The 11,052-nt window shown below is 43.9% G+C and overlaps 3 protein-coding genes across 3 annotated transcripts; 2 read left to right on the forward strand and 1 right to left on the reverse strand.

Annotated features, from left to right (window-relative positions):
* Positions 1 to 1,294: 1,294 nt before the first annotated feature.
* Positions 1,295 to 5,987, forward strand: LOC117774134 (heat shock cognate 71 kDa protein). The gene is made up of 9 exons (XM_034606270.1): positions 1,295 to 1,358; positions 2,357 to 2,568; positions 2,742 to 2,947; positions 3,023 to 3,175; positions 3,253 to 3,808; positions 3,971 to 4,173; positions 4,412 to 4,610; positions 4,694 to 4,926; positions 5,625 to 5,987. Exons 2-9 carry the CDS (start codon positions 2,364 to 2,366, stop codon positions 5,820 to 5,822), a joined length of 1,953 nt encoding a protein of 650 aa, XP_034462161.1. The 5' UTR covers positions 1,295 to 1,358; positions 2,357 to 2,363; the 3' UTR covers positions 5,823 to 5,987.
* A 1,056-nt stretch (positions 5,988 to 7,043) lies between these two features.
* Positions 7,044 to 7,945, reverse strand: LOC117774137 (histone H2A). Its single transcript, XM_034606278.1, has one exon. It carries the CDS (start codon positions 7,847 to 7,849, stop codon positions 7,463 to 7,465), a length of 387 nt encoding a protein of 128 aa, XP_034462169.1. The 5' UTR covers positions 7,850 to 7,945; the 3' UTR covers positions 7,044 to 7,462.
* Positions 7,946 to 8,117: 172 nt separating this feature from the next.
* LOC117774854 (histone H2B 5) lies at positions 8,118 to 9,004 on the forward strand (the record flags this gene model as incomplete). Its single annotated transcript, XM_034607513.1, is given in 2 exon segments — positions 8,118 to 8,373; positions 8,376 to 9,004. Coding segments are annotated over 2 exon segments (408 nt in total), but the record flags the coding sequence as incomplete, so codon positions are not given.
* Between the last annotated feature and the right edge of the window lie 2,048 nt (positions 9,005 to 11,052).

Raw genomic sequence — 11,052 nt, forward strand, 5'->3', positions numbered from 1 at the left:
ACATAAATTATCAAATATGCATTCCCATACTTTGTATTCCCCTTCTGTTGTCCTGGAGTTTTAATTTTCACAATTTTCACAATCACATAATTAAATGTCCCCCTCTGCCCATCCACTACAAGCACACAAGCAGAAAGAGAGGGGTGGGTGGGTGGGTGGGGGTGGGGGGGCTATGAAGACCATCATCATTTACCCCCGAACCCCGACATTCAACGGGTACAACAACAAGCGGAGAAAGCAGAATCGCGGGCTGACCGGCGCGGAGAAATGCGCGTCCTGTGTGAACCGCCAGGCGGCTGCGCGCTTGAGAATGGCGCGGCGCGCCGTGGCGCTACGCTTCCGCGTCCTGTGTGAACCCGGCGTCACATCTCCCCCTCCCGGTCGCGCGCCCCACCTGTAATGCCTCCGCGCCACACAGTTTGAGAATCACTGGTCTAACCTATTGTGTGAAAGGAGCGCTAACTGTCCTCTGACGTCACTGGCTGAGCAGGAAGAGGGTTTCGAATTTCACTCAGTTACCCAAGTAAACTTTACTTCATTGTGTCGGGTCGTGCAGTCAATACAGAAGGGTAGTAAATATTACTTGGCATGAATGATACAAATTAATTATCAAAATGATGATTCATAATTACTAACAAACTTCAAGTAGCAGATTAAATAACACAGAGCATTTTGAAGTAAAAGCCCTTCAATAATATTTTATTGTAGAATTTAAACAAAAAAGCCACGTAAACATTACAGGGCCAAAAAAACATTTTTCTCAGTGTGCCTGATAATTGTATGATGCTTATAGAGTATACTCAAGTATTAAAGCTGCATCACTGTTAAATGTATTAATTTGATTACAAATTATGCTATGTATTTATTTGTAATAAGTTTCAAGTTAACAGTCCTAGTCATTTGCTTCTACCTCACAATGATGAAATCCCTGGAACTTTCCTCTTCTGTTTCTGTTTCTGTCTCTCTCTCTCTCTCTCTCTCTCTCTCTCTCTCTCTCTCTCTCTCTCTCTGTCTCTCTCTCTCTCTCTCTCTCTCTCTGTCTCTCTCTCTCTCTCTCTCTCTCTCTCTCTCTCTCTCTCTCTCTCTCTCTCTCTCTCTCTCTCTCTCTCTCTCTCTCTCTCTCTCTCTCTCTCTCTGTTTTACAGTTTACCAGGCTTTAGCCAATCAGAGGTAGAATGACTCAAATGGAACACGAGGATTGAGCCAGAATGTACTGGAAGCTCACTGATGTTCTGCAAGCTGATTGGCTCACAAGCCATGGGGAAGCTTCATACAGAAGCGAGGCTGGCATCTTAAGCCTGTGTTCATCTGGTGGAGGAGAGTCAGACTGCGGCAGTCGAGGCCACAGCATCATCCAGGTAGGATGTCTTTCTATAGACTGATGCCTATGAAGAGTTGTCCAAACCTTATGTTTGTAATTCTGCTTCTTAAGGCCAAATATCACAGTGTGTGATATTTGAGTGTGGCCTATATTTTACTGTGGTACAAAGTTTATAGTGACACAATTCCTTTCTATTAAATAATATTCTTATAATATTATTAGGATGCATATAGAGCACACGTACATATTATTTCATATTCATTCATGTACGTCATTCCTCTGACATAATCTTATCACAAATAATCTAGAATTTAAAAGTTGGTAAATTGAATGAATGTACTAGCAATAATGTTACTTTGTGCATACTCAGTTTTACCAATGTAAAAGCTTGGTACATAAATGCAGAATTGCTTCTACACTGCAGCAGGCCAACTTTGCCTTTAGGCCACAAGCTGTGGGAGAGGTGTCTCCCCCTGATGGTCCAGGGATCAGCAGTTTCACTTGAGCTACAGCGTGATGCTGCAGAATGCAACTCACTGTCCTTCATGCTGCACAGTCATGCCCTGCACATCAATATTACTTTAAAAACTCTCTATGCACCAATGGGGGGGATAAATTTAGGCATTGTGCACCATGCTGTGTGCCTAAAGACTTTACACACAGCCTTCTCTGAACTTTGCCCAAAGCCCCTTTGTACTTTTTCAGTTCAGAATATATTGTGTTTCCAAGGGCTACAGATGGCTGCCTTCCACTAACATCTGATCCGAGGCAAACATCAGGACAACAGGATATTTGTTTAACAGTGCACTATGTCTGTCACCCTGAAGGTGGCAGCGGCTAAATGTTTTAAGGTTTAAAAAGGCAGATTTTCTGTCATTAAATTATGTTTAGGTTAGGGTGACTACTTCACATTTGAGATGACAACCAAAAACTACTTTATTTACAGTATAGAAAGTAATACATGGAGCCCTGTTCACTGAGTGTTACTGCCCCCTGCTGGAATACCATTAACAATTGATTGTTTTACTTTCACAGAGTAATCATGTCTAAGGGACCAGCAGTTGGTATCGATCTTGGAACCACCTACTCCTGTGTTGGTGTGTTCCAGCATGGAAAGGTTGAGATCATTGCCAATGACCAGGGGAACAGGACCACACCCAGCTATGTGGCCTTCACAGATACAGAGAGGCTGATTGGAGATGCAGCCAAAAATCAGGTTGCCATGAACCCCACCAACACAGTCTTTGGTAAGGCTAGCGCAGGATATGTGATATGAAATATGAATTGATCCCAGTGAGCTCATGCTGATCTCATATGAATGAATGTGTTTGATGTGAGAATGTAAAATTAACTAGAGCTATCTGAACAAACAGCAAAAACTTGAACAGTATTTATTTCCATTGTTTCCTTGGCATTGCAGATGCTAAACGTTTAATTGGCAGGCGATTTGAGGATCCAGTGGTTCAGTCTGACATGAAGCATTGGCCATTCGATATTATTAGTGATAGTGGACGCCCCAAAGTGGAGGTTGAATACAAAGGTGAAACCAAAACCTTTTACCCAGAGGAGATCTCTTCCATGGTGCTGACAAAGATGAAGGAGATTGCTGAAGCTTACCTCGGGAAGGTGAATTTCAAAACATGTTGAGTAATAACAGCCCTGCCACAGTGATACTTAACGCTTCACTCCATTTTTTTTCAGTCTGTGTCAAATGCTGTTATTACAGTACCTGCATACTTTAATGACTCGCAACGTCAAGCAACCAAGGATGCTGGAACTATCTCTGGTTTAAATGTGTTAAGAATCATAAATGAGCCTACTGCAGCAGCTATCGCTTATGGTTTGGACAAGAAGGTAAGATTTAAATTAGTAGTCAAAGTATAATGATTGACATAGATCCTCTGTACAGTCATGCTCACTCTTTCTTCCAGGTTGGGTCAGAAAGGAACGTTCTCATCTTCGATCTTGGCGGTGGCACCTTTGACGTGTCCATCTTGACCATTGAGGATGGTATCTTTGAGGTCAAGTCCACCGCTGGAGATACACATCTTGGTGGGGAAGATTTCGACAGCCGCATGGTCAACCACTTCATCGCTGAGTTCAAGCGCAAGTTCAAGAAGGACATCAGCGACAACAAGAGAGCTGTCCGTCGTCTGCGCACCGCTTGTGAGAGGGCAAAGCGCACATTGTCTTCCAGCACCCAGGCCAGCATCGAGATCGACTCCCTGTATGAGGGAGTTGACTTCTACACCTCCATCACCAGGGCTCGCTTTGAGGAGCTCAACGCTGACCTCTTCCGTGGCACGCTGGACCCTGTGGAGAAGTCTCTTCGTGACGCCAAGATGGATAAAGGACAGATCCATGACATTGTGCTGGTCGGTGGCTCCACTCGTATCCCCAAGATCCAGAAGCTGCTCCAGGACTTCTTCAATGGCAAGGAGCTCAACAAGAGTATCAATCCTGATGAAGCTGTGGCCTATGGAGCTGGTAAGTGTATTGAGCATATTGATGACTGCATTGATACACCACTTAGGTTTTTGGACTTGGACTGTGATATCCATACTTTTTCAGCAGCTGACAGTCATGGACACTCATTATCTAGCTAAGTGTCGAACTTAATATAATTTTCTGGATGTTTTGTCTTTATAGCTGTCCAGGCTGCCATCCTGTCTGGTGACAAGTCTGAGAATGTGCAGGACCTGCTGCTTCTGGATGTCACCCCTCTGTCCCTGGGTATTGAGACTGCTGGAGGCGTGATGACTGTCTTGATCAAACGCAACACCACCATTCCTACTAAGCAGACCCAGACCTTTACCACCTACTCTGACAACCAGCCTGGTGTGCTCATCCAGGTGAGGATGCTTGTGGATAGTATTCAGGTGTTTGTCTTATACATAGTAACAGATGTCACATCCAGTATATTTCTGAGATGTTTAATTGACTTGAGTGAGCTGTACACGGCTGTAGCATACTGTATAACCATGGTGATATTTATTTCTGCCACTCATGGTTTCCACTAGAGATCACCCAGACCTCCCTGGGATATCTGAGCAAACATGGTTTAAACATTGTCTGCTAACACACCAACAGGTTTATGAGGGTGAGCGTGCCATGACCAGAGACAACAACCTGCTGGGCAAGTTTGAGCTGACAGGCATCCCTCCTGCTCCCCGTGGTGTTCCCCAGATCGAGGTGACATTTGATATTGATGCCAACGGAATCCTTAATGTGTCTGCTGTCGACAAGAGCACTGGAAAGGAGAACAAGATCACAATCACCAATGACAAGGGTATTACTACTTAACCCCAGTGTAACTGCAGTGTTATCCCAACATCAGATGATTGAATGCTTATCTTACCTATTTGATGACAGGTCGTCTCAGCAAGGAGGACATTGAACGCATGGTCCAGGAGGCTGAGAAGTACAAGTCAGAGGATGATGTCCAGCGTGACAAGGTGTCTGCTAAGAATGGAGTGGAGTCATATGCTTTCAACATGAAGTCAACTGTGGAGGATGAGAAGATTGCTGGCAAGATCAGTGAGGAAGATAAGCAGAAGATCTTGGACAAGTGCAACGAGGTCATCAGCTGGCTTGACAAGAACCAGGTAAGGATTGGTGGATTGGCATTACAGGTTTTGACATGGATATAATATTATTTTAAATGGCATCATTTAGTAGGATGTAAAATGTGTAGATTAAAGTATAATTCCACATTTAATTTCATTTGTCTAGGACTTTACAGTATTACATCTGCTAAACCACTGTCATTGTATTAATATAATAAGATAATGGTGACTTAATGTGCAATCACTAGTGTTTTGTATAATGCAAATTTCCATGTGACAGCCTCTAGTCATTAATTTCTCTCCAGGGGAGCCTATGTTAGAAAACAGCAGGAGATCCTCTGGAGGAGTCACAGCAAGCGTGTGTGTTGTGATGATGTTTCAAACACGTGACAGATGCAGAAATGACGAAAAATATATAGAATACAAACATCTCAAACGGTAGCACACACATAAAAAAGACAGACAAAAACGTAGAGAGAGCTTTTGGTGATAAGGCCGATGTGCTGTTAAGTAAAACATGTGATCTCACCAGAGGAATTTATATTATTACATCCTGCCTCTGCTGGCTTCACCACCCCTCACCTGAACGCTCTGCTCTATTGTGCATGTGTGAGACGAAAACTCCTGAGGTCCTGTCTGAAAACATCTGACTATAGATCTTTAAGTGAACTGCAAGTTCTAACTGCTAAGTAATTCCTATACTCAAGAGAAGATATGATTTGATTTCTTTGTACTAGACTGCAGAAAAGGAAGAATATGAACATCAGCAACAGGAACTGGAGAAAGCCTGTAACCCCATTATCACCAAGCTGTACCAGGGTGCTGGGGGCATTCCAGGTGGGATGCCCGGCGGAATGCCAGGCAGCTTCCCTGGAGCTGGTGGCGCTCCTTCTGGTGGTGGATCCACTGGACCAACCATCGAGGAAGTTGATTAGTCAGTGTCTGTGGCTCCTTCATACCGCTTAGTAAATAAACAGGCATGAACAATACCAGCAACCTAAGTGAAGTCAGGTTCATGAGTGATGAAATGGTCTTCCAGCTAAAATTGCACGTGCATTCTATGTCAGGTTTGTGAGCAGATGAATAAATAATGACTGAAGCATGCAATTTGGAATCTGTTTGTCTCTCTCTCTTTGGTGCACATTATATGAACATGCATACTTCTGAATTGGACACTTTCCTGTGAAGAGGCATCACTGACCTTAATTGTATGGTAGAAGATATTAAGAGTTGAGAAAAACTATGAACTGGAATATCTGCATTCATCTTTTCAGCAGTTGAGCCCTGCTTTAATAAAAAGGATTATGGTCTAACAAAATGAGAACGTGAGAGCACTATCACATTTCTCTGAGGTTCTTTGCAAGGTTGTGTGACTCTGGGAAGCACAGGATTCTTTACATTACATACAGTTTTAAACCAATTTGAACAGAATGCAGCATACTGCACCAAATTGTACATACCAATATTGTATCACATGTTAACAAACAATGATACAATGAAAGCAATCCGTTATAACTGTTGATAATTTCATTGTATCTCATGTCATTTCGTAGTACTTTTTGCTGCCCTTTACGATATATGAAACAGGCAAATATACACTTAATCTTGATACAGAAAAGCCTCCTTTGATGTAAAAGTTAACTAAGCAGCAACTTAAATTGAAAGTTTAAAACCCTGTTCTCTCCCTGCCCCTGCACTCAGACCTCTCTACAGGCAGACAGCACATATGTTGTAATAGCTTGCACACTAGTTGTAATCTTTAGGATTCGCTTTTCTCCAGATTTCAATTCGTTTCAAACGATTCTGAGGCAACACAGAGTAGAATGTGTGAAACACAAGTGTCCCCCTCACACAGGAGGGATAGAGTCAGACATAAGAACCAAGTGGCTGCAAATCACACAATTATCTCAATTGATCTCAATCTTTTTAACCTTTGTATTAATAACAAATGTATCACTGAAACATAATCACGTTCCAACCAACACATGTCCACTGATCAACTTAGTTACAAACACAATGAGCTGAAAGTGTAGAAGGTGTGAATTGAAGTGGAGGAAGAACACAGCTGTAGCACTCTGGGGTCAGAGAAGCTGCAGCTCATCCATGCCTCACAGACAAACCGCAGGTCCCCGGATGAAAACAAAAAAAAGCCTGGGTGTATTCGCCCTGTGCCACAAGGCAGCAGGGTATTTATTGGAACATGACATAAACCATACAACAATTTAGCACGTTTTGTAGCAGCAATGCGAAAATAAAAACACCCTCCCCCCAGAATTGGTCCATTTTGACAACGGGATTTCCCCCTTCTTGTTGCTGAGGCCTTCATTATCCCCAGCCTTTAGAATGCGCCTCCATTTTCCACACCAACAACACAACAGTGGCTACACAGCAGTCTATGAATAGTCCCGATGAGAAGCGAGTGGATGTTTACAACGTAGAAACAGCAACACCACACACTGCCCCCTGTTTGGAAGGTTGTTCGTCCATAAGCAGAAAAACAAACACTGATTTGAAAATCAGCCGGTTCCCAGCTGAGCTTTTAGTCCCGACGGACTCCGGGGCCAGCGGGGAGTCTTTACTTGCTCTTGGCCGGTTTCTCCGTCTTCTTGGGGAGCAGGACAGCCTGGATGTTGGGCAGCACGCCTCCCTGCGCGATGGTCACACCTCCCAGCAGCTTGTTGAGCTCCTCGTCGTTGCGCACGGCCAGCTGGAGGTGCCGTGGGATGATCCTGGTCTTCTTGTTGTCCCTGGCAGCGTTACCGGCCAGCTCCAGGATCTCAGCTGTCAAATACTCCAGCACGGCCGCCAAATACACCGGAGCCCCGGCCCCGACGCGCTCCGCATAGTTGCCTTTGCGCAGTAGCCTGTGGACGCGACCCACCGGGAACTGGAGTCCGGCTCGAGAGGAGCGAGACTTGGCCTTTGCTCGGGCTTTGCCTCCGGTTTTCCCTCTGCCAGACATGATCGTTTAAATATGGTTGTTGACGATGACACGGTGTCAGGATAATGGCGTCGACGCGAGCACAGCTCTGCACGTAATGAAAAAAAATCTGAAAATCTATATAAACCACAGAGGCTTTTCCGATTGGAGGAGTGAAACTGAAACATATGAACCAATGGCTCAGCGCATCTTGCGTTAATGTTTGTCCTCCGATCAGGAGTGCTCCAATGGCAGAGAAGGAATGGCACACACTCATTTGCACGGCTGTGTTATAAGTACAGGATGGTGATGGGGTGGTAGCCAGCGCCGTGTCCCTTCCTGGCTCCCCAGTGGCGTGTGTAAAGCAGAAAAATGCCTGATCCTGCAAAATCAGCCCCTGTGCCTGAGAAGTTACTCCAAAAAGTCCGTGACCGAAACCCAGAAGAAAGGAGACAGGAAGCGCCGCAGGAGCCGGGAGGAGAGTTACGCCATTTGCGTGTACAAGGTGCTGAAGCAGGTGCACCCAGACACGGGGATGGTCTCCTCCAAGGCCATGGGCATCATGAACTGAGTGAAGCGTCGCGGCTGGCGCACTACAACAAGCGCTCCACCTCCAGGGAGATCCAGACCGCTGTCCGCCTGCTGCTGCCCGGCGAGCTGGCCAAGCACGCCGTGTCCGAGGGCACCAAGGCTGTGACCAAGTACACCAGCTCCAAGTAGAGGCGGACAGAGGCTCAACAGAGGGGGGGGGACACAAGTCACTAATCATCAAAGGGACGATCTTCAAAGCCCCTTTAGTGTGTGGTGAAGCCACGTCTGTGATTTTGCAGCATTGTTGTCTTAGGAGAGAAAGAATGCCAAATGAATCGAGGCCTTACGCTGAATATCCTGAGATATAGTGGAACTGTAGCCTGCCACTCAGCTTAAATCAGCCTTTTTCTGAGTGGTGTCACGTTTTAAACAACTCTCTAAATAAATTTAGAGTGGATGTAAGTTGGTGCGCCTAACCTGTGGAACCCTCCACTGCTTTAAACCATTTATTAATTATTAATTTACATGCACATGTGTTTGGGTTTCTACCTTTTGATGTCAATCTTCTCCACACAGTAAGGCCACAAGTGGTTGAACAGCGACACCACGTGGTGGCTGGAGTTGATGTGGGGACAGTATGCAGGCGTGCACTGGGGTGATAGCATATATTTGTAAATAAGACTCCAACACACCATCAGATTAGATATCACCGGGCACTTCTGTCCGTCCTGGGAGAGGGATCCCCCACATGTGGCTCTCTCTGAGGTTTCTACGTTCTTTTCCCCTGTTAAAAGATTTCTTTTTAGTAGTTTTTCCTTACTCTTGTTGAGGGTTTAGGACAGAGGATGTCGCACCTTGTTAAAGCCCTATTAGACAAATTGTGATTTGTCAATATGGGCTATACCAATAAAATTTGATAGATATCAAATTGATATCATATTTGTATCCAAGTCAATAAATTTATCAAATTTTATGTTTGTAGCCCTTACTCCCAAATCCCAACTTGTCTCATACGAATCCACACGGTGCAACATCCCTCACCACTTCACAGAGAGAGGGGTAGAAACCTGAGAGTCACATGTGAGGGACCCATCTCCCAGGACGGACAGAAGTGCAATAGATGTGTGTATGTCAATGAAATTATAATATAAAACAACATTCATGAGAAATGGAGAGATGTATCAAAGAAAATGCCTGACAGAGATGAAGGGAGCCACATTGACAATTGTAATATCAGTATCACCACGGTAGGCTAGTATATGTGAGTAGGCATATTGTGTATCTAAAAAATTCAATTGTAATCAGAATCCACAATCAGAATCCATGATGTGGCCACAGTCACAGTCCTGGATGTATAATGATAAAGCAAAAAGACTGTAAATAATACAGGATCCAAATAAAAATATGACCCATATGACACAGTGGGTAGTCATGGTTCTACTGATTGTGTCTTTATGCACAAGAATTCCCCTAAAAAAATAACGATTTACTGCATTGAAATGGGACAACACACAGTAGTTAAACTCAAGTCATAAATGACAGATTCGGTATGTTAGTAGAATTAAACACATCTGTGGCAAAGGCATTCAGACTTATATGCTGAGAAATCCAATGGCAATGCTTTCTTTACTGGTCCATCACTTCAGATGGTTCTTTTAGTTTGACTTTTAGTAAATTATGTTTCTGAGCAGTGGTTTTCCAGATAAGACTTGCAGGCAATACAAAATTCTACTCAATAAAATGTGTAGACATCTTATATCCTTAATGTCCTTACGTAGCCAGTGAAGAAGCATAATGTGATGGGATTTAATTTCAAGTATTGTTAATTGCATTCAGTAGATCTTGGTCACGTGATTAAGCACAAGGGTGATATTAATTGATGTATATAATAATCATCCAAAGCTGAACAGAGTGGCCATGATACTATGCTGATCTAGTTACTGTGACACACAATGAAAAGAGCAGCTTCAATCATGGATGAACTGGATATTAAGGCCCTTAGGTAATGGGAACAGAAATCAAAGAGTGGATGAGAATAAACCTTAATGGCTGATAAAGAACACAAACAGGTTCAAGTTCCCAGTCATAGTTGAAGAAGTGTGTCTTACTTGTGTGTCAGATGGCGGTGATGTCACCTTTCAAAAATGAATAAAATATTACGATGCAAACATATAGATTTGTTGATAAGAAAGTTATTCTCAGCAATAGATAAATCCAGTATGTGCAAAAGAACCAGACGCTGATCCCGATCTGAATGAATCAAACCTGATTCATGAGTGAGGAATTCATATCGCACACAAACATCCATACCTGGTGCAAACCTTTGCAGCCAAGATTAAGAAAAATAGATCTCCAGAGGATCCCTTTGGGTAATAACCCACTCAGATACACTTATGGCTGCTGAATGGGAAAAAGGACTGACGGGACTCCTGCTCCATGCGGAGCTCAGTGTAAGATCATCTCCCCTCCATTGTTCAGCTCGGGCTTCAGGGTTCCTGGAGGGGATCTGGGGGGGATTTGTGTTTCAGGTGACAGGTTTTGTTTGGCAGGGTGTGCCTTTCTCTCCAACTCTGAGATGGTGTGCAGGAGACCTCATTTCTGAACAAAGGCTGGTAGCCCCTGGCAGAAGTGGGGGAATATAACAACAAAATAAACATACTAGTTGAGTGAACAGGATTTATAAAATGGCCCATTTTGGGTGCTCTTTCATAAAA

This window comes from Hippoglossus hippoglossus, chromosome 14, assembly GCF_009819705.1.
Source record: "Hippoglossus hippoglossus isolate fHipHip1 chromosome 14, fHipHip1.pri, whole genome shotgun sequence".
Taxonomy (NCBI): domain Eukaryota; kingdom Metazoa; phylum Chordata; class Actinopteri; order Pleuronectiformes; family Pleuronectidae; genus Hippoglossus; species Hippoglossus hippoglossus.

Excerpts from the sequence above, each read along its gene's own strand:
- LOC117774134 (XM_034606270.1), top strand. The coding sequence starts at position 2,364 with ATGTCTAAGGGACCAGCAGTTGGTATCGATCTTGGAACCACCTACTCC. Across the intron at positions 2,948-3,022 it reads CTGAAGCTTACCTCGGGAAG|TCTGTGTCAAATGCTGTTAT; the intron begins GTGAATTTCAAA and ends ATTTTTTTTCAG. Across the intron at positions 4,927-5,624 it reads GCTGGCTTGACAAGAACCAG|ACTGCAGAAAAGGAAGAATA; the intron begins GTAAGGATTGGT and ends TCTTTGTACTAG.
- LOC117774137 (XM_034606278.1), bottom strand. The coding sequence starts at position 7,849 with ATGTCTGGCAGAGGGAAAACCGGAGGCAAAGCCCGAGCAAAGGCCAAG.